At 51.2% G+C, this 27,333-nt stretch overlaps 1 protein-coding gene across 1 annotated transcript in view; it reads right to left on the bottom strand.

Moving 5' to 3' along the window:
• The window catches only part of LOC110493976 (plexin-A1), a gene marked incomplete in the record, with an annotated part of 289,525 nt that overhangs the window by 104,721 nt on the left and 157,471 nt on the right, over nucleotides 1-27,333 (bottom strand). Inside the window, 3 exon segments of the mRNA XM_036949987.1 lie at nucleotides 24,298-24,397; nucleotides 25,162-25,315; nucleotides 25,996-26,119. Coding sequence (XP_036805882.1) covers nucleotides 24,298-24,397; nucleotides 25,162-25,315; nucleotides 25,996-26,119 — 378 coding nt within the window.

The raw sequence follows: 27,333 nt of genomic DNA, 5'->3' as shown, positions 1-27,333 counted from the left end.
CCCTGTCTCCGCCTGCCTCTCTCAACTTACCATCTCTCCCTCTCGACGACAACCCCTCTCCCTCTCGACTACAACCCCTCTCCCTCTCGACTACAACCCCTCTCGAATACAACCCCTCTCCCTCTCGAATACAACCCCTCTCCCTCTCGAATACAACCCCTCTCCCTCTCGAATACAACCCCTCTCCCTCTCGAATACAACCCCTCTCCCGCTCGAATACAACCCCTCTCCCCCTCGACGACAACCCCTCTCCCCCTCGACTACAACCCCTCTCCCCCTCGAATACAACCCCCCCCTCGAATACAACCCCTGTCCCCCTCGACTACAACCCGTCCCCCCAACTTACCCTCTCTCTCTCCCCCAACGTACCCTCTCTCCCCCCCAACTTACCCTCTCTCTCTCCCCCAACGTACCCTCTCTCTCTCCCCCAACGTACCCTCTCTCCCCCCCAACTTACCCTCTCTCCCCCCCAACTTACCCTCTCGCTCTCCCAACTTACCCTCTCGCTCTCCCAACTTACCCTCTCGCTCTCTCCCAACCCAGCTCTCTCTCAACTTACCCTCTCTCTCTCTCCCAACTTACCCTCTCGCTCTCCCAACTTACCCTCTCGCTCTCTCCCAACTTACCCTCTCGCTCTCTCCCAACTTACCCTCTCGCTCTCTCCCAACTTACCCTCTCTCTCTCTCCCAACTTACCCTCTCTCTCTCTCCCAACTTAACCTGTCTCTCTCTCCCAACTTAACCTGTCTCTCTCTCCCAACTTAACCTCTCTCTCTCTCTCCCAACTTAACCTCTCTCTCTCTCCCAACTTAACCTCTCTCTCTCTCCCAACTTAACCCCTCTCTCTCTCCCAACGTAACCTCTCTCTCTCTCCCAACTTAACCTCTCTCTCTCTCCCAACTTAACCTCTCTCTCTCTCCCAACTTAACCTCTCTCTCTCTCCCAACTTAACCTCTCTCTCTCTCCCAACTTAACCTCTCTCTCTCTCTCCCAACTTACCCTCTCTCTCTCCCAACTTACCCTCTCGCTCTCTCCCAACTTACCCTCTCGCTCTCTCCCAACTTACCCTCTCGCTCTCTCCCAACTTACCCTCTCGCTCTCTCCCAACTTACCCTCTCGCTCTCTCCCAACTTACCCTCTCGCTCTCTCCCAACTTACCCTCTCGCTCTCTCCCAACTTACCCTCTCGCTCTCTCCCAACTTACCCTCTCTCTCTCTCCCAACTTAACCTGTCTCTCTCTCCCAACTTAACCTGTCTCTCTCTCCCAACTTAACCTCTCTCTCTCTCTCCCAACTTAACCTCTCTCTCTCTCCCAACTTAACCACTCTCTCTCTCCCAACTTAACCCCTCTCTCTCTCCCAACTTAACCTCTCTCTCCCAACTTAACCTCTCTCTCTCTCCCAACGTAACCTCTCTCTCTCTCCCAACTTAACCTCTCTCTCTCTCCCAACTTAACCTCTCTCTCTCTCCCAACTTAACCTCTCTCTCTCTCCCAACTTAACCTCTCGCTCTCTCCCAACTTAACCTCTCGCTCTCTCCCAACTTACCCTCTCGCTCTCTCCCAACTTACCCTCTCGCTCTCTCCCAACTTACCCTCTCTCTCTCTCCCAACTTAACCTGTCTCTCTCTCCCAACTTAACCTGTCTCTCTCTCCCAACTTAACCTGTCTCTTTCTCCCAACTTAACCTCTCTCTCTCTCCCAACTTAACCCCTCTCTCTCTCCCAACTTAACCTCTCTCTCCCAACTTAACCTCTCTCTCCCAACTTAACCTCTCTCTCTCTCCCAACTTAACCTCTCTCTCTCTCCCAACTTAACCTCTCTCTCTCTCCCAACTTAACCTCTCTCTCTCTCCCAACTTACCCTCTCTCTCTCCCAACTTACCCTCTCTCTCTCCCAACTTACCCTCTCTCTCTCCCAACTTACCCTCTCTCTCCCAACTTACCCTCTCTCTCTCTCCCCCAACTTACCCTCGCTCTCTCTCCCCCAACTTACCCTCGCTCTCTCTCCCCCAACTTACCCTCGCTCTCTCTCCCAACTTACCCTCGCTCTCTCTCTCTCTCCCAACTTACCCTCTCTCTCTCTCTCTCTCCCAACTTACCCTCTCTCTCTCTCCCAACTTACCCTCTCTCTCTCTCCCAACTTACCCTCTCGCTCTCTCCCAACCCAGCTCTCTCTCAAATTACCCTCTCTCCCAACTTACCCTCTCTCTCTCCCAACTTACCCTCTCTCTCTCCCAACTTACCCTCTCTCTCTCCCAATTTACCCTCTATCTCTCCCAACTTACCCTCTCTCTCTCTCAAATTACCCTCTCTCCCAACTTACCCTCTCTCTCTCTCTCTCTCCCAACTTACCCTCTCGCTCTCTCCCAACTTACCCCCTCGCTCTCTCCCAACTTACCCCCTCGCTCTCTCCCAACTTACCCCCTCGCTCTCTCCCAACTTACCCTCTCGCTGTCTCCCAACTTACCCTCTCTCTCTTTCCCAACTTACCCTCTCTCTCTCTCTCTCTCCCAACTTACCCTCTCGCTCTCTCCCAACTTACCCCCTCGCTCTCTCCCAACTTACCCTCTCTCTCTCTCCCAACTTACCCTCTCGCTCTCTCCCAACTTACCCTCTCGCTCTCTCCCAACTTACCCTCTCGCTCTCTCCCAACTTACCCTCTCTCGCTCTCCCAACTTACCCTCTCTCGCTCTCCCAACTTACCCTCTCGCTCTCCCAACTTACCCACTCACTCTCTCCCAACCCATCTCTCTCCCAACTTACCCTCTCTCTCTCTCCCAACTTACCCTCTCGCCCTCTCCCAACTTACCCTCTCGCTCTCTCCCAACTTACCCTCTCGCCCTCTCCCAACTTACCCTCTCGCCCTCTCCCAACTTACCCTCTCGCCCTCTCCCAACTTACCCTCTCGCCCTCTCCCAACTTACCCTCTCCCAACTTACCCTCTCGCCCTCTCCCAACTTACCCCCTCGCTCTCTCCCAACTTACCCCCTCGCTCTCTCCCAACTTACCCCCTCGCTCTCTCCCAACTTACCCTCTCGCTCTCTCCCAACTTACCCTCTCGCTCTCTGCCAACTTACCCTCTCGCTCTCTCCCAACTTACCCTCTCGCTCTCTCCCAACTTACCCTCTCGCTCTCTCCCAACATACCCTCTCGCTCTCTCCCAACATACCCTCTCGCTCTCTCCCAACATACCCTCTCGCTCTCTCCCAACATACCCTCTCGCTCTCTCCCAACATACCCTCTCGCTCTCTCCCAACTTACCCTCTCGCTCTCTCCCAACTTACACTCTCGCTCTCTCCCAACTTACACTCTCGCTCTCTCCCAACTTACACTCTCGCTCTCTCCCAACTTACCCTCTCGCCCTCTCCCAACTTACCCTCTCGCCCTCTCCCAACTTACCCTCTCCCAACTTACCCTCTCGCCCTCTCCCAACTTACCCCCTCGCCCTCTCCCAACTTACCCCCTCGCTCTCTCCCAACTTACCCCCTCGCTCTCTCCCAACTTACCCCCTCGCTCTCTCCCAACTTACCCTCTCGCTCTCTCCCAACTTACCCTCTCGCTCTCTCCCAACTTACCCTCTCGCTCTCTCCCAACTTACCCTCTCGCTCTCTCCCAACTTACCCTCTCGCTCTCTCCCAACTTACCCTCTCGCTCTCTCCCAACTTACCCTCTCGCTCTCTCCCAACTTACCCTCTCGCTCTCTCCCAACTTACCCTCTCGCTCTCTCCCAACTTACCCTCTCGCTCTCTCCCAACTTACCCTCTCGCTCTCTCCCAACTTACCCTCTCGCTCTCTCCCAACTTACCCTCTCGCTCTCTCCCAACTTACCCTCTCTCTCTCTCCCAACTTACCCTCTCGCTCTCTCCCAACTTACCCTCTCGCTCTCTCCCAACTTACCCTCTCGCTCTCTCCCAACTTACCCTCTCGCTCTCTCCCAACTTACCCTCTCGCTCTCTCCCAACTTACCCTCTCGCTCTCTCCCAACTTACCCTCTCGCTCTCTCCCAACTTACCCTCTCTCTCTCTCCCAACTTACCCTCTCGCTCTCCCAACTTACCCTCTCGCTCTCCCAACTTACCCTCTCGCTCTCCCAACTTACCCACTCACTCTCTCCCAACCCAGCTCTCTCCCAACTTACCCTCTCTCTCTCTCCCAACTTACCCTCTCGCCCTCTCCCAACTTACCCTCTCGCTCTCTCCCAACTTACCCTCTCGCCCTCTCCCAACTTACCCTCTCCCAACTTACCCTCTCGCCCTCTCCCAACTTACCCTCTCGCTCTCTCCCAACTTACCCTCTCGCTCTCTCCCAACTTACCCTCTCTCTCTCAACTTACCCTCTCGCTCTCTCCCAACCCAGCTCTCTCTCAAATTACCCTCTCTCTCAACTTACCCTCTCGCTCTCTCCCAACTTACCCTCTCGCTCTCTCCCAACTTACCCTCTCGCTCTCTCCCAACTTACCCTCTCGCTCTCTCCCAACTTACCCTCTCTCTCCCAACTTACCCTCTCAACTTACCCTCTCGCTCTCTCCCAACCCAGCTCTCTCTCAAATTACCCTCTCTCACAACTTACCCTCTCTTTCTCTCTCAACTTACCCTCTCCCAACTTACCCTCTCGCTCTCTCCCAACTTACCCTCTCGCTCTCTCCCAACTTACCCTCTCGCTCTCTCCCAACTTACCCTCTCGCTCTCTCCCAACTTACCCTCTCGCTCTCTCCCAACTTACCCTCTCGCTCTCTCCCAACTTACCCTCTCGCTCTCTCCCAACTTACACTCTCGCTCTCTCCCAACTTACCTTCTCGCTCTCTCCCAACTTACCCTCTCGCTCTCTCCCAACTTACCCTCTCGCTCTCTCCCAACTTACCCTCTCGCTCTCTCCCAACTTACCCTCTCTCTCTCTCCCAACTTACCCTCTCGCTCTCTCCCAACCCAGCTCTCTCTCAAATTACCCTCTCTCTCAACTTACCCTCTCGCTCTCTCCCAACTTACCCTCTCGCTCTCTCCCAACTTACCCTCTCGCTCTCTCCCAACTTACCCTCTCGCTCTCTCCCAACTTACCCTCTCGCTCTCTCCCAACTTACCCTCTCTCTCCCAACTTACCCTCTCTCTCCCAACTTACCCTCTCAACTTACCCTCTCGCTCTCTCCCAACCCAGCTCTCTCTCAAATTACCCTCTCTCTCTCAACTTACCCTCTCGCTCTCTCCCAACTTACCCTCTCGCTCTCTCCCAACTTACCCTCTCGCTCTCTCCCGACTTACCCTCTCGCTCTCTCCCAACTTACCCTCTCGCTCTCTCCCAACTTACCCTCTCGCTCTCTCCCAACTTACCCTCTCGCTCTCTCCCAACCCAGCTCTCTCTCAAATTACCCTCTCTCTCTCAAATTACCCTCTCGCTCTCTCCCAACTTACCCTCTCGCTCTCTCCCAACTTACCCTCTCGCCCTCTCCCAACTTACCCTCTCGCTCTCTCCCAACTTACCCTCTCGCCCTCTCCCAACTTACCCTCTCGCCCTCTCCCAACTTACCCTCTCCCAACTTACCCTCTCGCCCTCTCCCAACTTACCCCCTCGCTCTCTCCCAACTTACCCCCTCTCTCTCTCAACTTACCCTCTCGCTCTCTCCCAACTTACCCTCTCGCTCTCTCCCAACTTACCCTCTCGCTCTCTCCCAACTTACCCTCTCGCCCTCTCCCAACTTACCCTCTCGCCCTCTCCCAACTTACCCTCTCCCAACTTACCCTCTCGCCCTCTCCCAACTTACCCCCTCGCTCTCTCCCAACTTACCCCCTCGCTCTCTCCCAACTTACCCCCTCGCTCTCTCGTAACTTACCCTCTCGCTCTCTCCCAACTTACCCTCTCGCTCTCTGCCAACTTACCCTCTCGCTCTCTCCCAACTTACCCTCTCGCTCTCTCCCAACTTACCCTCTCGCTCTCTCCCAACTTACCCTCTCGCTCTCTCCCAACATACCCTCTCGCTCTCTCCCAACATACCCTCTCGCTCTCTCCCAACATACCCTCTCGCTCTCTCCCAACTTACCCTCTCGCTCTCTCCCAACTTACACTCTCGCTCTCTCCCAACTTACACTCTCGCTCTCTCCCAACTTACCCTCTCGCCCTCTCCCAACTTACCCTCTCCCAACTTACCCTCTCGCCCTCTCCCAACTTACCCCCTCGCCCTCTCCCAACTTACCCCCTCGCCCTCTCCCAACTTACCCCCTCGCTCTCTCCCAACTTACCCCCTCGCTCTCTCCCAACTTACCCTCTCGCTCTCTCCCAACTTACCCTCTCGCTCTCTCCCAACTTACCCTCTCGCTCTCTCCCAACTTACCCTCTCGCTCTCTCCCAACTTACCCTCTCGCTCTCTCCCAACTTACCCTCTCGCTCTCTCCCAACTTACCCTCTCGCTCTCTCCCAACTTACCCTCTCGCTCTCTCCCAACTTACCCTCTCGCTCTCTCCCAACTTACCCTCTCGCTCTCTCCCAACTTACCCTCTCGCTCTCTCCCAACTTACCCTCTCGCTCTCTCCCAACTTACCCTCTCGCTCTCTCCCAACTTACCCTCTCGCTCTCTCCCAACTTACCCTCTCTCTCTCTCCCAACTTACCCTCTCGCTCTCTCCCAACTTACCCTCTCGCTCTCTCCCAACTTACCCTCTCGCTCTCTCCCAACTTACCCTCTCGCTCTCTCCCAACTTACCCTCTCGCTCTCTCCCAACTTACCCTCTCGCTCTCTCCCAACTTACCCTCTCGCTCTCTCCCAACTTACCCTCTCTCTCTCTCCCAACTTACCCTCTCGCTCTCCCAACTTACCCTCTCGCTCTCCCAACTTACCCTCTCGCTCTCCCAACTTACCCACTCACTCTCTCCCAACCCAGCTCTCTCCCAACTTACCCTCTCTCTCTCTCCCAACTTACCCTCTCGCCCTCTCCCAACTTACCCTCTCGCTCTCTCCCAACTTACCCTCTCGCCCTCTCCCAACTTACCCTCTCCCAACTTACCCTCTCGCCCTCTCCCAACTTACCCTCTCGCTCTCTCCCAACTTACCCTCTCGCTCTCTCCCAACTTACCCTCTCGCTCTCTCCCAACCCAGCTCTCTCTCAAATTACCCTCTCTCTCAACTTACCCTCTCGCTCTCTCCCAACTTACCCTCTCGCTCTCTCCCAACTTACCCTCTCGCTCTCTCCCAACTTACCCTCTCGCTCTCTCCCAACTTACCCTCTCTCTCCCAACTTACCCTCTCAACTTACCCTCTCGCTCTCTCCCAACCCAGCTCTCTCTCAAATTACCCTCTCTCACAACTTACCCTCTCTTTCTCTCTCAACTTACCCTCTCCCAACTTACCCTCTCGCTCTCTCCCAACTTACCCTCTCGCTCTCTCCCAACTTACCCTCTCGCTCTCTCCCAACTTACCCTCTCGCTCTCTCCCAACTTACCCTCTCGCTCTCTCCCAACTTACCCTCTCGCTCTCTCCCAACTTACACTCTCGCTCTCTCCCAACTTACCCTCTCGCTCTCTCCCAACTTACCTTCTCGCTCTCTCCCAACTTACCCTCTCGCTCTCTCCCAACTTACCCTCTCGCTCTCTCCCAACTTACCCTCTCGCTCTCTCCCAACTTACCCTCTCGCTCTCTCCCAACTTACCCTCTCTCTCTCTCCCAACTTACCCTCTCGCTCTCTCCCAACCCAGCTCTCTCTCAAATTACCCTCTCTCTCAACTTACCCTCTCGCTCTCTCCCAACTTACCCTCTCGCTCTCTCCCAACTTACCCTCTCGCTCTCTCCCAACTTACCCTCTCGCTCTCTCCCAACTTACCCTCTCGCTCTCTCCCAACTTACCCTCTCTCTCCCAACTTACCCTCTCTCTCCCAACTTACCCTCTCAACTTACCCTCTCGCTCTCTCCCAACCCAGCTCTCTCTCAAATTACCCTCTCTCTCTCAACTTACCCTCTCGCTCTCTCCCAACTTACCCTCTCGCTCTCTCCCAACTTACCCTCTCGCTCTCTCCCAACTTACCCTCTCGCTCTCTCCCAACTTACCCTCTCGCTCTCTCCCAACTTACCCTCTCGCTCTCTCCCAACCCAGCTCTCTCTCAAATTACCCTCTCTCTCTCAAATTACCCTCTCGCTCTCAAATTACCCTCTCGCTCTCAAATTACCCTCTCGCTCTCTCCCAACTTACCCTCTCGCTCTCTCCCAACTTACCCTCTCGCTCTCTCCCAACTTACCCTCTCGCTCTCTCCCAACCCAGCTCTCTCTCAAATTACCCTCTCGCTCTCTCCCAACTTACCCTCTCGCTCTCTCCCAACTTACCCTCTCGCTCTCTCCCAACTTACCCTCTCGCTCTCTCCCAACTTACCCTCTCGCTCTCTCCCAACCCAGCTCTCTCTCAAATTACCCTCTCTCTCTCAAATTACCCTCTCGCTCTCAAATTACCCTCTCGCTCTCTCCCAACTTACCCTCTCGCTCTCTCCCAACTTACCCTCTCGCTCTCTCCCAACTTACCCTCTCGCTCTCTCCCAACCCAGCTCTCTCTCAAATTACCCTCTCGCTCTCTCCAAACTTACCCTCTCGCTCTCTCTCAAATTACCCTCTCTACCCCAACTTACCCTCTCTCTCGCTCTCCCAACTTACCCTCTCGCTCTCTCCCAACTTACCCTCAACTTACCCTCTCTCCCCTTACCCTCTCTCTCAACTTACCCTCTCTCTCTCCCAACTTACCCTCTTGCTCTCTCCCAACCCAGCTCTCTCTCAACTTACCCTCTCTCTCTCTCTCAAATTACCCTCTCTCTCCCAACTTACCCTCTCTCTCTCTCTCTCACAACTTACCCTCTCGCTCTCTCCCCCAACTTACCCTCTCCCAACTTACCCTCTCGCTCTCTCCCAACTTACCCTCTCGCTCTCTCCCAACCCAGCTCTCTCTCAAATTACCCTCTCTCTCGCTCTCCCAACTTACCCTCTCGCTCTCTCCCAACTTACCCTCTCGCTCTCTCCCAACTTACCCTCTCGCTCTCTCCCAACTTACCCTCTCGCTCTCTCCCAACTTACCCTCTCGCTCTCTCCCAACTTACCCTCTCGCTCTCTCCCAACTTACCCTCTCGCTCTCTCCCAACCCAGCTCTCTCTCTCTCTCCCAACTTACCCTCTCTCTCTCTCTCCCAACTTACCCTCTCGCTCTCTCCCAACTTACCCTCTCGCTCTCTCCCAACTTACCCTCTCGCTCTCTCCCAACTTACCCTCTCGCTCTCTCCCAACTTACCCTCTCGCTCTCTCCCAACTTACCCTCTCGCTCTCTCCCAACTTACCCTCTCGCTCTCTCCCAACTTACCCTCTCGCTCTCTCCCAACTTACCCTCTCGCTCTCTCCCAACTTACCCTCTCGCTCTCTCCCAACTTACCCTCAAATTACCCTCTCTCTCCACTTACCCTCTCTCTCTCCCAACTTACCCTCTCTCTCTCCCAACTTACCCTCTCGCTCTCTCCCAACCCAGCTCTCTCCCAACCCACCTCTCTCTCAACTTACCCTCTCTCTCAACTTACCCTCTCTCTCTCTCTCAAATTACCCTCTCTCTGCCAACTTACCCTCTCTCTCTCTCTCCCAACTTACCCTCTCTCTCTCTCTCCCAACTTTCTCTCTCGCTCTCTCCCCCAACTTACCCTCTCCCAACTTACCCTCTCGCTCTCTCCCAACTTACCCTCTCGCTCTCTCCCAACCCAGCTCTCTCTCAAATTACCCTCTCTCTCTCTCAACGTACCCTCTCTCTCAATTCAATTCAATTAAATTGACATGGCAAGTTCATTATTACTTACATTGTCATAGTATACATATCGAAAAATATAAATAAATGGTGGGACCAACAGCAATAATAATAGTAGTAGTGGACATGGGATTACCATTAACAACAACAACAATATTAATGAGAACAACAATACATTAAAGCAATGGTAGTAGACCAGTGTCAACATGACTGAGAAGACACATGACGTGGTATGGAAGAGAAAACAAAACAAGATGGGAAATATTATCGACATTACTTTGCACTTTTCACTGGCCGTCCCTCAGGTTGTGGCAGGAGGACACATATTTGGCTGCCAAAACTGCACATTTTGGCTTTTCACCCAATAAATATTAGATTTTTTTATTTTTATTTTATAGTTTCAAATTCTTTGTATTGAATTATAATTTTTGGAAATAAATATTCTCTTAGGTCTGAGTATTTGTCACAGTGTAATAGGAAATGCAGCTCTGTCTCTACCTCTCCCCTGGAGCAGAGTGAGCACAGCCTGTCCTCTCTGGGCAGCCAGGTTTGTCTGTGTCGACCGGTCTCTATAGCCAGACTGTGCTCACTGAGCCGGTACCTAGTCAATGTTTTCCTCAGTTTTCTATCAGTCACAGTGGTCAGATAGTCTGCCACCATGTACTGTCTGTTTAGAGCCAAATAGCATTGAAGTTTACTTTGATTTTATGTGGTGTCTTTCCAATAGGTGATATATTTATCTTTTTGTTTTGTGATGATTTGGTTGGGCCAGATTTTCTGAGTGCTGTCCCTTCTTCTCAATGTACCCTCTCCCTCCCTCTCAATTTACTCTCTCTCTCTCTCGCTCTCCCCCTCAATTTGCTCTCCCCCTCAATTTACCCTCTCGCTCTCCCCCTCAATTTACCCCCTCTCTCTTTCAATTTACCCCCCTCTCCCCTCTCTCTACTTACCCCTCTCTCTACTTACCGTCCCGCTCTCTACTTACCCCCCTTCTCTCGATCTCTACTTACCCCCCCTTCTCTCGCTCTCTATTTTCCCCCCCTTCTCTCGCTCTCTATTTTCCAACCCCTTCCCTCGCTCTCTACTTACCCGCCTTCTCTCTCTCTCTACTTACCCCCCTCTCTCTCTACTTAACCCCCTCTCTCTCTCTACTTAACCCCCCTCTCTCTCTCTCTCTCTCTACTTAACCCCCCTCTCTCTCTCTCTACTTAAACCCCCTCTCTCTCTCTACTTAACCCCCCCTCTCTTTCTACGTAACCCCTCTCTCTACATACCCCCTCTCTCTCTACTTAACCCCTCTCTCTACTTACCCCCCCTCTCTCTCTACTTACCCGCCCCCTCTCTCTCTCTCTCTACTTCCCCCCCTCCTCTCTCTCTACTTCCCCCCCTCCTCTCTCTCTACTTCCACCCCCTCTCTCTCTACTTCCCCCCCTCTCTCTCTCTACTTCCCGCCCTCTCTCTCTCTACTTCCCGCCCTCTCTCTCTCTCTACTTCCCGCCCCTCTCTCTCTCTCTACTTCCCGCCCCTCTCTCTCTACCTACCCCCCCCCCTCTACTTACCCCCCTCTCTCTACTTACCCCCCTTCTCTCTACTTACCCCCCTTCTCTCTACTTACCCCCTCTCTCTCTACTTACCCCCCCTCTCTACTTACCCCCCCTCTCTACTTACCCCCCCTCTCTACTTACCCCCCCTCTCTCTACTTACCCCCCCTCTCTCTACTTAACCCCGCTCTCTCTACTTACCCCCTCTCTCTCTACTTACCCCCTCTCTCTCTACTTACCCTCTCTCTCTCTCTCTTTCTTTCTCGACTTAACCCCACTACCTCTCACTCTACTTACCCCCCTCTCTCTCTCTACTTAACCCCCGCTCTCTCTCTCTACTTAACCCCCCTCTCTCTCTCTCTCTCTCTACTTAACCCCCCTCTCTCTCTCTACTTAACCCCCCTCTCTCTCTCTACTTAACCCCCCCTCTCTTTCTACGTAACCCCTCTCTCTACATAACCCCTCTCTCTACTTACCCCCCTCCATCTCTACTTACCCCCTCTCTCTCTCTACTTACCCCCCTTCTCTACTTACCCCCCCTCTCTCTCTACTTACCCGCCCCCTCTCTCTCTCTCTCTACTTACCCCCCCCCCTCTCTCTCTCTCTCTCTACTTAACCCCCCCTCTCTCTCTACTTCCCCCCTCCTCTCTCTCTACTTCCCCCCCTCTCTCTCTACTTCCACCCCCTCTCTCTCTCTACTTCCCCCCCTCTCTCTCTACTTCCACCCCCTCTCTCTCTCTACTTCCCCCCCTCTCTCTCTCTACTTCCCGCCCTCTCTCTCTCTCTACTTCCCGCCCCTCTCTCTCTCTCTACTTCCCGCCCCTCTCTCTCTCTCTACTTACCCCCCCTCTCTACTTACCCCCCCCTCTCTACTTACCCCCCCTCTCTACTTACCACCCCTCTCTACTTACCACCCCTCTACTTACCCCCCTCTCTCTACTTACCCCCCTCTCTCTACTTACCCCCCTTCTCTCTACTTACCCCCTCCCTCTCTACTTACCCCCTCCCTCTCTACTTACCCCCCTCTCTACTTACCCCCCCTCTCTACTTACCCCCCTCTCTACTTACCCCCCTCTCTACTTACCCCCCCTCTCTACTTACCCCCCTCTCTACTTACCCCCTCTCTCTCTCTCTACTTACCCCCTCTCTCTCTACTTAACCCCGCTCTCTCTACTTACCCCCTCTCTCTCTCTCTCTCTCTACTTACCCCCCTCTCTACTTACCCCCTCTCTACTTACCCCCTCTCTCTCTCTACTTACCCCCCCCTCTCTACTTACCCCCCTCTCTACTTACCCCCCCCCTCTCTACTTACCACCCCTCTCTACTTACCACCCCTCTACTTACCCCCCCTCTCTACTTACCCCCCTCTCTACTTACCCCCCTCTCTACTTACCCCCCCTCTCTACTTACCCCCCCTCTCTACTTACCCCCCTCTCTACTTACCCCCTCTCTCTCTCTCTACTTACCCCCTCTCTCTCTACTTAACCCCGCTCTCTCTACTTACCCCCTCTCTCTCTCTCTCTACTTACCCCCTCCCTCTCTACTTACCCCCCTCTCTACTTACCCCCTCTCTACTTACCCCCTCTCTCTCTCTACTTACCCCCCCCTCTCTACTTACCCCCCTCTCTACTTACCCCCCCCTCTCTACTTACCCCCCCTCTCTACTTACCACCCCTCTCTACTTACCACCCCTCTACTTACCCCCCCTCTCTACTTACCCCCCCTCTCTACTTACCCCCCTCTCTACTTACCCCCCTCTCTACTTACCCCCCCTCTCTACTTACCCCCCCTCTCTACTTACCCCCCTCTCTACTTACCCCCTCTCTCTCTCTCTACTTACCCCCTCTCTCTCTACTTACCCCCTCTCTCTCTTTCTTTCTCTACTTAACCCCGCTCTCTCTACTTACCCCCTCTCTCTCTTTCTTTCTCTACTTAACCCCACTACCTCTCTCTCTACTTACCCCCACTCCCTCTCTCTCTACGTAACCCCCCTCTCTCTCTACTTACCCCCCATCTCTCTCTACTTACCCCCCATCTCTCTCTACTTACCCCCCATCTCTCTCTCTACTTACCCCCCACCTCTCTCTCTACTTACCCCCCACCCCTCTCTCTACTTACCCCCTCTCACTCTACTTACCCCCTCTCACTCTACTTACCCCCTCTCACTCTACTTACCCCCCTCTCTCTCTCTACTTAACCCCCCTCTCTCTCTCTACTTAACCCCCCTCTCTCTCTACTTACCCCCCACCTCTCTCTCTACTTACCCCCCATCTCTCTCTACTTACCCCCCACCTCTCTCTACTTACCCCCCACATCTCTCTCTACTTACCCCCCACCTCTCTCTCTACTTACCCTCTCTCTCTCTCTTTCTTTCTCTACTTAACCCCACTACCTCTCCCTCTACTTACCCCCACTCCCTCTCTCTCTACGTAACCCCCCTCTCTCTCTACTTACCCCCCATCTCTCTCTCTACTTACAACCCATCTCTCTCTCTACTTACCCCCCATCTCTCTCTACTTACCCCCCACCTCTCTCTACTTACCCCCCACCTCTCTCTCTACTTACCCCCCACCTCTCTCTCTACTTACCCCCCACCTCTCTCTCTACTTACCCCCCACCTCTCTCTCTACTTACCCCCTCTCACTCTACTTACCCCCTCTCACTCTACTTAACTCCCCTCTCACTCTACTTAACTCCCCTCTCTCTCTCTACTTAACCCCCCTCTCTCTCTCTACTTAACCCCCCTCTCTCTCTCTCTACTTAACCCCCCCCTCTCTCTCTCTCTACTTAACCCCCCTCTCTCTCTCTACTTAACCCCCCCTCTCTTTCTACGTAACCCCTCTCTCTACATACCCCCTCTCTCTCTACTTAACCCCTCTCTCTACTTACCCCCCTCTCTACTTACCCCCTCTCTACTTACCCCCTCTCTCTCTCTACTTACCCCCCCCTCTCTACTTACCCCCCCTCTCTCTACTTACCCCCCCCTCTCTACTTACCCCCCCCTCTCTACTTACCCCCCCTCTCTCTACTTACCCCCCCTCTCTCTCTACTTACCCGCCCCCTCTCTCTCTCTCTCTACTTCCCCCCCTCCTCTCTCTCTACTTCCCCCCCTCCTCTCTCTCTACTTCCCCCCCTCTCTCTCTACTTCCACCCCCTCTCTCTCTCTACTTCCCGCCCCTCTCTCTCTCTACTTCCCGCCCTCTCTCTCTCTCTACTTCCCGCCCCTCTCTCTCTCTACTTCCCGCCCCTCTCTCTCTCTACTTCCCGCCCCTCTCTCTCTCTCTACTTCCCGCCCCTCTCTCTCTCTCTACTTCCCGCCCCTCTCTCTCTCTCTACTTCCCGCCCCCCTCTCTACTTACCCCCCTCTCTCTACTTACCCCCCCTCTCTACTTACCCCCCTTCTCTCTACTTACCCCCCTTCTCTCTACTTACCCCCTCTCTCTCTACTTACCCCCCTCTCTCTCTACTTACCCCCCTCTCTACTTATCCCCCTCTCTACTTATCCCCCTCTCTACTTATCCCCCTCTCTACTTATCCCCCTCTCTACTTATCCCCCTCTCTACTTACCCCCCCTCTCTACTTACCCCCTCTCTCTCTCTCTACTTACCCCCTCTCTCTCTACTTAACCCCGCTCTCTCTACTTACCCCCTCTCTCTCGCTCTCTCTACTTACCCCCTCTCTCTCTCTCTCTCTACTTACCCCCTCTCTCTCTACTTACCCTCTCTCTCTCTCTCTTTCTTTCTCTACTTACCCCCACTCCCTCTCTCTCTACGTAACCCCCCTCTCTCTCTACTTACCCCCCATCTCTCTCTCTACTTACCCCCCATCTCTCTCTACTTACCCCCTCTCTCTCTCTCTACTTACCCCCTCTCTCTCTACTTAACCCCGCTCTCTCTACTTACCCCCTCTCTCTCGCTCTCTCTACTTACCCCCTCTCTCTCTCTCTCTCTACTTACCCCCTCTCTCTCTACTTACCCTCTCTCTCTCTCTCTTTCTTTCTCTACTTACCCCCACTCCCTCTCTCTCTACGTAACCCCCCTCTCTCTCTACTTACCCCCCATCTCTCTCTCTACTTACCCCCCATCTCTCTCTACTTACCCCCTCTCACTCTACTTACCCCCTCTCACTCTACTTACCCCCTCTCACTCTACTTACCCCCTCTCACTCTACTAACCCCCCTCTCTCTCTCTACTTAACCCCCCTCTCTCTCTCTACTTAACCCCCCCCTCTCTCTCTACTTAACCCCCCTCTCTCTCTCTACTTAACCCCCCTCTCTCTCTCTACTTAACCCCCCCCTCTCTCTCTACTTAACCCCCCTCTCTCTCTCTACTTAACCCCCATCTCTCTCTCTACTTACCCCCCATCTCTCTCTCTACTTACCCCCCATCTCTCTCTCTACTTACCCCCCATCTCTCTCTCTACTTACCCCCCACCTCTCTCTACTTACCCCCCATCTCTCTCTACTTACCCCCCACCTCTCTCTACTTACCCCCCACCTCTCTCTACTTACCCCCCACCTCTCTCTACTTACCCCCCACCTCTCTCTCTACTTACCCCCCACCTCTCTCTCTACTTACCCCCTCACTCTACTTACCCCCTCTCACTCTACTTACCCCCCTCTCTCTCTCTACTTACCCCCCTTCTCTACTTACCCCCCCTCTCTCTCTCTCTACTTACCCCCCCCTTTACTTACCCCCCCTCTCTCTCTACTTACCCGCCCCCTCTCTCTCTACTTCCCCCCCCTCTCTCTCTACTTCCCCCCCTCTCTCTCTACTTCCCCCCCTCTCTCTCTACTTCCCCCCCTCTCTCTCTACTTCCCCCCCTCTCTCTACTTCCCCCCCTCTCTCTCTCTCTCTACTTCCCCCCCTCTCTCTCTCTCTACTTCCCGCCCCTCTCTCTCTCTCTACTTCCCGCCCCTCTCTCTCTCTCTACTTCCCGCCCCTCTCTCTCTCTCTACTTCCCGCCCCTCTCTCTCTCTACTTCCCGCCCCTCTCTCTCTCTACTTCCCGCCCCTCTCTCTCTCTCTCTACTTACCCCCCCTCTCTCTCTCTACTTCCCGCCCCTCTCTCTCTCTCTCTCTACTTACCCCCCCTCTCTCTCTCTACTACCCGCCCCTCTCTCTCTCTCTCTACTTATCCCCCCTCTCTCTACTTACCCCCCCTCTCTCTACTTACCCCCCTCTCTACTTACCCCCCCTCTACTTACCCCCCCTCTATCTCTCTCTACTTACCCCCCCTCTACTTACCCCCCCTCTCTACTTACCCCCTCTCTCTACTTAACCCCGCTCTCTCTACTTAACCCCGCTCTCTACTTACCCCCCCTCTCTCTCTACATACCCCCCTCTCTCTCTACATACCTCCCCCCTCTCTCTACATAACCCCCCCTCTACATAACCCCTCTCTCTCTACTTACCCCCTCTCTGTCTCTCTACTTACCCCCCCTCTCTCTACTTACCCCCTCTCTCTCTACTTACCCCCCTTCTCTCTACTTACCCCCTCTCTCTCTCTCTCTCTACTTACCCCCTCTCTCTACTTACCCCCTCTCTCTCTCTCTCTACTTACCCCCACTACCTCTCTCTCTACTTACCCCCACTCTCTCTCTGCTTACCCTCTCTCTCTGTCTCTCTACTTACCCCCCTCTCTCTACTTACCCCCCCTCTCTCTCTACTTCCCCCCCTCTCCCTCTCTACTTCCCGCCCCTCTCTCTCTCTACCCCCCTTCCTCTCTCTCTCTCTACTTCCCGCCCCTCTCTCTCTCTACTTCCCGCCCCTCTCTCTCTCTACTTCCCGCCCCTCTCTCTCTACTTCCCGCCCCTCTCTCTCTACTACCCGCCCCTCTCTCTACTTACCCCCCCTCTCTCTCTACTTAACCCCCCTCTCACTCTACTTAACCCCCCTCTCTCACTCTACTTAACCCCCCTCTCTCACTCTACTTAACCCCCCTCTCTCACTCTACTTAACCCCCCTCTCTCACTCTACTTAACCCCCCTCTCACTCTACTTAACCCCCCTCTCACTCTACTTAACCCCCCTCTCTCACTCTACTTAACCCCCCTCTCTCACTCTACAAACCCCCCTCTCTCACTCTACTTAACCCCCCTCTCTCTCTCTACTTACCCCCTCTCTCTCTCTCGACAGTATTCACCTCCACCTCTATCCATCTCACATTGTTCCATTCTCCCCGCAGCTTTTAAACCTTCCCTTGCTTTTTGTCTAAAGCCCCATTTCATCCTCCATCTCAGAGCGCTTGCTATGTAAATGCGCCCACTTCGGCCTTCGCGCCCAGAGGTGGCGAGTGATGAGCAGAGAGCCCAGAGAGGAGAGCAAAAGCAGGTGGATCCCCCTGAGAGAGACGCCAGGGATCGTGTGAGAGATGGAAAACGAGGGAGAGATAGGGAGAGAGAAAGATAGGGAGGGGTGTAGCCAAGAGCTTGGTATAGAAGTCTCCTGGGACAGAGGTATCGAAGAGGAGCTCTTCTGTCTGGTTTATAGATCAAATCAAATCACATTGTATTGGTCACACACACATGGTTAGGAGATGTTAATGTGAGTGTAGCGAAATGCTTGTGCTTCTAGTTGACAGTGCAGTAATATCTAACAAGTCATCTAACAATTCCCCAACTACCTAATGCACACAAATCTAATGGAATAATAATATATACATATAAATATATGGATGAGCAATGACCGATCGGCATAGACAAGTTGCAATAGGTGGTATAAAATACAGTATATACAGTGCCTTGTGAAAGTATTCGGCCCCCTTGAACTTTGCGACCTTTTGCCACATTTCAGGCTTCAAACATAAAGATATAAAACTGTATTTTTTTGTGAAGAATCAACAACAAGTGGGACACAATCATGAAGTGGAACGACATTTATTGGATATTTCAAACTTTTTTAACAAATCAAAAACTGAAAAATTGGGCGTGCAAAATTATTCAGCCCCTTTACTTTCAGTGCAGCAAACTCTCTCCAGAAGTTCAGTGAGGATCTCTGAATGATCCAATGTTGACCTAAATGACTAATGATGATAAATACAATCCACCTGTGTGTAATCAAGTCTCCGTATAAATGCACCTGCACTGTGATAGTCTCAGAGGTCCGTTAAAAGCGCAGAGAGGATCATGAAGAACAAGGAACACACCAGGCAGGTCCGAGATACTGTTGTGAAGAAGTTTAAAGCCGGATTTGGATACAAAAAGATTTCCCAAGCTTTAAACATCCCAAGGAGCACTGTGCAAGCGATAATATTGAAATGGAAGGAGTATCAGACCACTGCAAATCTACCAAGACCTGGCCGTCCCTCTAAATTTTCAGCTCATACAAGGAGAAGACTGATCAGAGATGCAGCCAAGAGGCCCATGATCACTCTGGATGAACTGCAGAGATCTACAGCTGAGGTGGGCGACTCTGTCCATAGGACAACAATCAGTCGTATATTGCACAAATTTGGCCTTTATGGAAGAGTGGCAAGAAGAAAGACATTTCTTAAAGATATCCATAAAAAGTGTCGTTTAAAGTTTGCCACGAGCCACCTGGGAGACACACCAAACATGTGGAAGAAGGTGCTCTGGTCAGATGAAACCAAAATTGAACTTTTTGGCAACAATGCAAAACGTTATGTTTGGCGTAAAAGCAACACAGCTCATCACCCTGAACACACCATCCCCACTGTCAAACATGGTGGTGGCAGCATCATGGTTTGGGCCTGCTTTTCTTCAGCAGGGACAGGGAAGATGGTTAAAATTGATGGGAAGATGGATGGAGCCAAATACAGGACCATTCTGGAAGAAAACATGATGGAGTCTGCAAAAGACCTGAGACTGGGACGGAGATTTGTCTTCCAACAAGACAATGATCCAAAACATAAAGCAAAATCTACAATGGAATGGTTCAAAAATAAACATATCCAGGTGTTAGAATGGCCAAGTCAAAGTCCAGACCTGAATCCAATCGAGAATCTGTGGAAAGAACTGAAAACTGCTGTTCACAAATGCTCTCCATCCAACCTCACTGAGCTCGAGCTGTTTTGCAAGGAGGAATGGGAAAAAATGTCAGTCTCTCGATGTGCAAAACTGATAGAGACATGCGACTTACAGCTGTAATCGCAGCAAAAGGTGGCGCTACAAAGTATTAACTTAAGGGGGCTGAATAATTTTGCACGCCCAATTTTTCAGTTTTTGATTTGTTAAAAAAGTTTGAAATATCCAATAAATGTCGTTCCACTTCATGATTGTGTCCCACTTGTTGTTGATTCTTCACAAAAAAATACAGTTTTATATCTTTATGTTTGAAGCCTGAAATGTGGCAAAAGGTCGCAAAGTTCAAGGGGGCCGAATAGTTTCGCAAGGCACTGTACATGTGATATGAGTAAGATATGTAAACATTATTAAAGTGGCATTATTTAGAGTGACAAGTGATCCATTTATTAAAGTGGCCAGTGATCGATCGGGTCTCCATGTAGGCAGCAGCCTCTCTGAGTTAGTGATGGCTGTGTAGCAGTCTGATGGCCCTGAGATAGAAGCGGTTTCTCAATCTCTCGGTCCCAGCGTTGATGCACCTGTGCCGACCTCGCCTTCTGGATGGTAGCGGTGCGATATGTTGGTCCTCCATTGCTTTGCCACCAGCTGCCTACCAAGCTAATGATTTCAGCACAGAAAACTAAGGCTGACCGTGTATTGACACGGTCACAGTTGTTGCCTGTCAACAAACCGCACTCGCCAACTCAATCATCAACTCAAATTACCGTCTTTAAACAAATAATTGTAAAAAAATTTTTTTTTTTTTTGATTAATGTGTAAAAAATAAAATACATTTAAAAAACACACAAAAAAATGCATCCAAAGCGGATGAACAACCTAAAAACCAGACTGAAATCCTCTCGCCGTCTCCTCATCTGAAATGATCTGTGGGGACCTAACTCACAAATGTAGCTCAATCGATCCCCAAAACACTCACAACACGCACCAAAGTGCGCTTCTATGTGTAAAACTGAATTTCCAGATTCCAGGCCCAGCGTGAGTAACAGGGCTTTAACTCAAAAGCTCTTAAAGTGGCACACGATCTGAATCCATCAAACATTACCCAGATTATTTTGGCCCCCCCCCCCCTCTTCGTAAGGATCAGAGGCCAAGGCTTTAATTCAATCCCAAAGCGCCTTTAATTGACAAATTTAGCCTTGTGCTGAGAGAGCCTGTCCATTTAAAATGAGCAATGGAAATCACAGGCCTCTTTAATCTGACATCAGAGAAGCAAGGAGATTCATCATTGTATAAACAAATGGGAGCAGGCTAGGTCAGGCTAGGCTAGCTAAGAGTTTTGCTTATAACTACATTTCTGCATGGACATTTTAGGCCTCTTATTCCAGCATCAAACCAGGCCTAGTAGTCTAGTGGTTAGAGTGTTGGGCAAGTAACCGAAAGGTTGCTGGATCGAATCCCCGAGCTGACAAGGTAAAAATTAGTCGTTCTGCGCCTGAACAAGACAGCAAACCCACTGTTCACCGGTAGGCCGTCATTATAAATAAGAACTTGTTCTTAATTGACTTTTAAATAAAAGTTAAATAAAAAAAAATGGAAGGAGGGTTGATTAGGCTAAGCTAGGCTAGGTTTGCACAAGGCTGAAACGTAAGCTTAATTAAGGGCTAGTTAGCCTAGCGGTTGGTTCGCTATGTGTTTAGCCTGGACAAAGAACACTTGAAATTACCATTAAGGCACAGTATGACGGTCCATAAAGTGGGGACCGGCGCGAGCCAAATCCCCAAACTGGTTAAATGTAGGCTATGCATCTACCAGACAAAGATCCTTTGATTTGTTCATTATGGAAAACGAGCGTACCGTTTGCAGACTTAAGACTTTGGTATAACGAGCAGGAAAGCATCACACAACGACCCCCTACTATCTAACCCTTCTTTACCCCCCTAAAGAAGAACGAGCTCAATACCTCAATAACAGTTACATGGCTTAATAGGAAAGGGGGGTACCTTTCTACCCACTCAAGGAGGCCGTTGAGGCTCCCATATGGGGACCCCCGACCACTCCTCCATTGACCTCGAAGTAAGCCTCCCCCCCAGTAACTCGCTAGTCACCACCCCCCCTGCTAGCATCCAAGTCTTTGAACTCGGGGGGGTACCCAACACAATAGGCTTTGATTTCTCTCTAGCTTTGGTTTGATTATTTTTTTATAATAGGGTTTTTTAAAGTCTTTTAGAACATTTTCCAGCCTGAGGTGTACTGTATTTGACAACATGTACTTGATCAAATTCCTTATTTCGGGAAGGTGCCTTTTATTTCAAATGAACAGTGCTTAATGAGGAAAATAGCAGGTAGGTTAATTGATAGATTTCAAACGATCTTCACTGCTCGTCACTGAAGCGTTTCCTGACTACCCGGCTTTGGACCAACGTTTGTACAAGGGGATGTAAGCGCAATTGCGTATCGCGCCTGAGTGCACTTGCCCCAAATGTCACGGTCAGGTGGGTACAAAGTATTTTGGACCTTGACAAATGGGAAAGTCTTGTTCATATTGTCACACCCTCAAAAAGTATCTACCTCTTTTTGGCTCCGTCTACCTCCACCTCCTGTTCCAAACCGCTTCTCTCCGCGCATCTCTGGAAGACCGAGTACGATACGGTTTCCTGCGGCGTCTCTATACCGAATTAGACTGTAAGGACGCTCAATCACACAATAGATGACCCAGTCACTACCTGAACCAAATTAACCACAGGGGGAAAAAAGGTGCTTAGAGGTCTTCATTCTTCGCTATAGAGAGACATCAAACCCTACTTTATTGCCAGACTATCCACATTAGTCCTAATAAATCGTAAATGGGAGGGAGATTTTTTTTTAAATATAAAAAAATTAATGGAAATATTGAATTAAGAAGTAATCATGGCCGCGGGTGGTTTTCTATTTCAATTTCTCCACCCTTAACTGAAACAGTGGGATCTCTAATTAGATGAATATTGCTATGCAAATTTATGGAATGTTTTAAAAGCGCGGGACCAAGACATAATCAGTAGAATAAATAAGAGAGGGGGGGGGTATGTTCTTTTTGGGTGCATGGCGGGTATGGGTGGAGTGGGGTAGATACTATATCCATATGTATCCATGTCTTTCAACATTGAGCGAGCATATCCCTTAGCGACAGCGATTCTAATTCCATTATACATGTAAATGTCCATGGTGGAACAGCAAGAAATGATTCAAGAACTGCTTTTGAAGCTCCTTTTGGAGGTTGGGTTGTGTGTGTTTGTTCTGTGGATGAATTGTGTGTTTGCACGTGCATCCGCGTGCCTATAAATACATATAAGCATAAAGCACTGTGTGTCTCCCCCCCATTACAGTAGAACTCATCTCGGGTAAACAACGATCGCGCGGTCTTGAAATGTTGAGAGCGTCTTTCCCTCGAGTCGTGCCCGAGTCATTACGGAAATGACATTACCAGTCTGATCTCATCATCAGACGCCGAGCACAGATGCCCACAGCAAAAAGTGGTCCGGAGGCACGAGTGCCAGCCAAATAGGATTTACTCAGCATCTTTCCTCGTCAACTCGGTATCATTACAACAACAAAAAATGACCACTCCGTAACCAACATCTTGGATTAGATTTACCAAGCAATGGGATTTACTCGGCAATCAGCATCGATCACTGTCGTCTGCATAGACGTGCATCAGCTCTAATACTGTAGACATGATGTCAACTCCATTACGCAAGTCCTTTATCATATTTTGCGGGTTTATTGCGGCTAATATTGCGACTAGAAACAGCGCCAGCGTCGCAGTAGCATTACCAATTAAAGAGGTTTCTTTAGAGGACCTAGCTGGGATCGAACCCACGAGCTTGACATTGTTAATACCACACCCAACTGAACTCATTAGTGGGGTGTGTATGTGTTTTGTGTGTGTGTGTGTGTGTGGGGGGGGGGGGGGGGTTGGTGCCACGATGGGGCCCTTTTCTCCAAGGAGGCTCGTCTGACTGGCACGGGGGACACTTGACTCGGCTTTGAGAGACCTATGGGTCCCCCTAGCCATCTGCTGCCCTGCGGCTAATACCCCAATCAGGGGAGGGGTGGAGGGGGGGGGGGGGGGGTCTAGTCCACCCTAATACCCTAGGATAAGTCTATCTGCCCTGGGGAGAGTCTCCCCCAGAGGTCCTGCCTGGCTGGTTGTGGTTCAGATCTTTACTAAGCTGGTCCCTCCAGAGTCATGGCTAAAGACTGGGTTGGGGAAACAGAGGTTGTTTTTGAAGTAACCCAAACACTAACGACGACACAAAGATTATTTCACTGGGCAGATTTTGATTCGTATTTGAATATGTATTACCCGGGTAATGAGATACTTTTAGGGAAAGGAGGATATCTAGCCTTTTGGTTACCTGCCCAACACTGAATGCATTCAACTGAAATGTGTCTTCCGCATTTAACCCGACCCCCTCTGAATCAGATTGGTGGGGGATAAAATCGGCACCCCGGGGGGGAAGATTAACTGTCTTGCTCAGTGGCAGAATGACCAATTTTTATTTTTACCTCGTCAGCTCGGGGATTCGATCCAGCAAACCTTTTCAGTTACTGGCCCAACGCTCTAACCACTAGGCTACCTGCCGCCCCTATTATAGACATCAGGCGCGCGTTTGGGAACCAATACCAGGGACTGTCAATGGCAAATAATGAATTCTAATGATATTATTATCAGTTACAGTAGGATTACAGCCGTTGAACCTTGTCGTGTATGGAGTTCTCGAATCGTCACTCAGCGGCGGTAACACGAGCCACCTACGTGCACGGAGGTCACAGGCGGTGATGGGGATGTGTGCGTGTGTACGGGCGCCCAGGCTTACAGCGTCCTCTCAATGGGCAGTGTAACACAAGGGGACCAGAGGGGAAAAGAGATAGAAAGAAGAAGGGGGGGGGGGGGGGGGAGAAGAAAAAAGGGAGAATGCAGAGAAAAAGGCCAAACCTGAACGTTAAACACAAAGAACGCACAACAACAACAACAAAACGTTAGAGAACTTACGACGCGTGCACACTGCAGTTGTAGAAGACAAAGTCCACGCCGGCGAACATCTTGCCCGTCTCCTTGGACTTGAGGTAGAGCTTCACCACCCGTTTGTCCCCTGCAGAGACACGCACGTCGCTTAGCAACACACCATTTATGTCATGCATTGGAGACCCTGGAGATTGTAAGCGGGGGTAAAAATAGCTCCAAGAATCACAGGGACCATTAGATTTCATAAGAGCTGATAACAACGCATAATGGCCGATAAGAAATCTGCTTTAGGAACTTAAGTCTAAACGTGTCACTTCTGGGGAATCTAAATATACGGCTCCTTCATCTCAGGGTTTTTGAAGAGGCGTCACAGGCAACAGTGGTGTCATTGTGGCGTGATTACGCTAGAACTGATAACGATGCATAATGCAAGGTAAATGGGACCCACTTCTGAACACTCTTAAGTCACTTTGGAGAGGATAAATATAGAGTTGTATTTGGTGCTTTGGGGAACAATTAGGGGCCAAACGTGGGTAGCGACAGAAAAACCCTGAAAGTATTATCGAGCTATCCAAATAAAGCCATAAAAATGTGCAATTCTGTTCAAGGCAAAATCATCGAGACGAACACCGTAGGGCAATAAAGGGTAGGGCATTGTAATGGCTGGAACGAAAGGAGCGCCAAGGTATTAAACACACTGACAGCGCTCCATTCCTTCCATCTCCCCCATTACTCCCTTCACCAGCCACCACTGACGGACACACGCCAACAGTCTTCCTTTTGGAAACTGCGACATCCTTATCGGAGCCACAGTCTCTTCCTTTGCAGGTTCTGGGAAACCATGGCATCGGCGTACGCCAGAGGCGCCGGGGACCAGGCGGAGTAACTCACCTTTGTCGCGGGTGATGGGGATGACGTCATGGGCCGAGGGGGACAGGCAGTAGATGCGACCCCCCTGGATGCGCCCCTCGGTCTCCACGTAGCCCTCGAAGGAGCAGTTGACCCCCGCAGAGAGGTCGGGGACGTTACGCGCCTCCAGCACCAACTGGCGACAAATCAAAGAAATATTATGGGATACATTATAAAACACAGTTAAAGTGGGGGGGACATATAATATGTCTTCCCCACCCCCCCATGTAATATATACCATATAACGGCCAAAGGTTAATGTGACGACCTGCTGACCTAAATGGGCTCGGTTCCAATACGCTAGCTTAGCACTTTAGCATACAGCTGAGAACAAAGTGTGGGTGCTAGCGTGTTAGCGTAGCTATTGGAACGACACCCCGCAAGACACGCATTATTAACATCAAATCACATGCTATGGGTCACGTGCACATGGTTAGCAGATGTAGCGAAATGCTTGTGCTTCTGGTTCCGACAGTGCAGCAATATCTAACATGTAATCTAACAGTTCCCCAACTACCTAATACACACACACACACACACACACACATCTAAAAGGGGTGAATGAGAATATATGTACACATAAATATATGACTGGTTTACATGGGGACGTGCAACACGGTGTTTTGTTCCAAAATTCCACACTAGCGTACCATGCATTGACTAAGTGCTAAGTGGTGAGGATGTTTGGGAACGTAGCCTGGGAACACATTGAGGATCAAGGTAAGTGTGGGGAACATGTTAAGGTCTTCGATGAGACAAGCACTTGGCTTATGGGAATATTCCCACACGAGTCCGACACGTAAGACACACACACACCTGCACTTCGGACATGGTGACAGAGATGTTTTTGGGCTGGACGCTGAGCTCCACACACTGACGCTGGTCCGAGGCAAAGCGCTGGGGCTCATCCGCACGCTCACACCCGACCTTACGGGAACACCTGGAGGAGAGGACAGAGTCAGAAATAACACACACGGGTTTATTTGGCGTTCACAGTGGTTGACAGATGACACGCCACGTCCGTATGATCAGACATCTGCAACAAACCAGACCACCGGTGCACTGACATTCCAATTTGCACCACCAGCTATCACACCACCTTCTCCGTCACAAAAACTCGTCTCGGTGGTAAGAGAAAATGCGCTGAACTGACACTTCGGGTGGCTCGGCAATAAAAAGTTAAAAAAAGAAAAGGAGGGGAAAATGCAAAGCGCCTCATCTTAGCCTTGATTTACCAACCGTCCCACTCAGCAGAATCCTGGCTCCCAACCACTCCCCACTGGATCTCTCACACACACACACACACACACACACACACACACACACACACACACACACACACACACACACACACACGTCATGGGGATATTGCTTGCAGACCACATTACTCATTAAACCCTAAAGGAAGATCCCTGGGGAGTTAAACAGGTATTGACCTGCCTTCTCTCAACCCCCTTCTTGAGAGGGGCGAGAATGAGGAGAGAGCAAGTAAGTGTGTCTATCTGTCTGTCTGTCTGTCTGTCTGTGTGTGTCTGTGCTAGCGTATAAGCTTTTAGCGCGTCTCTGTTAACCTAACTCTAGCGTTGCTGCGAGGGCCGCTCTCCTACCACGTCGAGTGTCGCACGGCCAACAACGTTTTACTCTATTAAGCTAATGCCGCAGGGCAAAACACAGAACGTAAATACATGCCATTCTGTGGGCTAAAAATAGATTGAGGGATGCCATCGAACGGGAAATGAGTGGCGTGCTCCGTTTCGGTCGAGGGTGGGGAAGGTCAACAGCTTCGTGACTGGAGGTCAGCAGCGTCTCGAGTTGATCTTGATTTGCATTTCCGTCGCCTTTGCTGGCCTCGTTCGCGTCTTCAATTAAAATTAGAATCACCCCCCCCTCATGAAAATGCACACACACACACACACACACACACATACACACACACGCGCTCATGCAAAAGGCACGCACGCACACCTGCCGGTCAGATGGAGTGAGGAGTCATTGTTGTTGTTGCGCGGGTGGAAGCATTAATTAAGGGAGCGAACAGCAAGAACTGGTGTTTTGCCAACACTGGAGACACAGTGCTGCGTGAGGACTTCACCTTTCAATGAGCCCAAATTGTACACGTTCAAACACACACAAACCAGCACACACACATCCCAT

The sequence above is a fragment of the Oncorhynchus mykiss genome, chromosome 17 (assembly GCF_013265735.2).
Source record: "Oncorhynchus mykiss isolate Arlee chromosome 17, USDA_OmykA_1.1, whole genome shotgun sequence".
NCBI classification, from domain to species: domain Eukaryota; kingdom Metazoa; phylum Chordata; class Actinopteri; order Salmoniformes; family Salmonidae; genus Oncorhynchus; species Oncorhynchus mykiss.
This window is presented reverse-complemented; position numbering and strand designations above follow the sequence as displayed.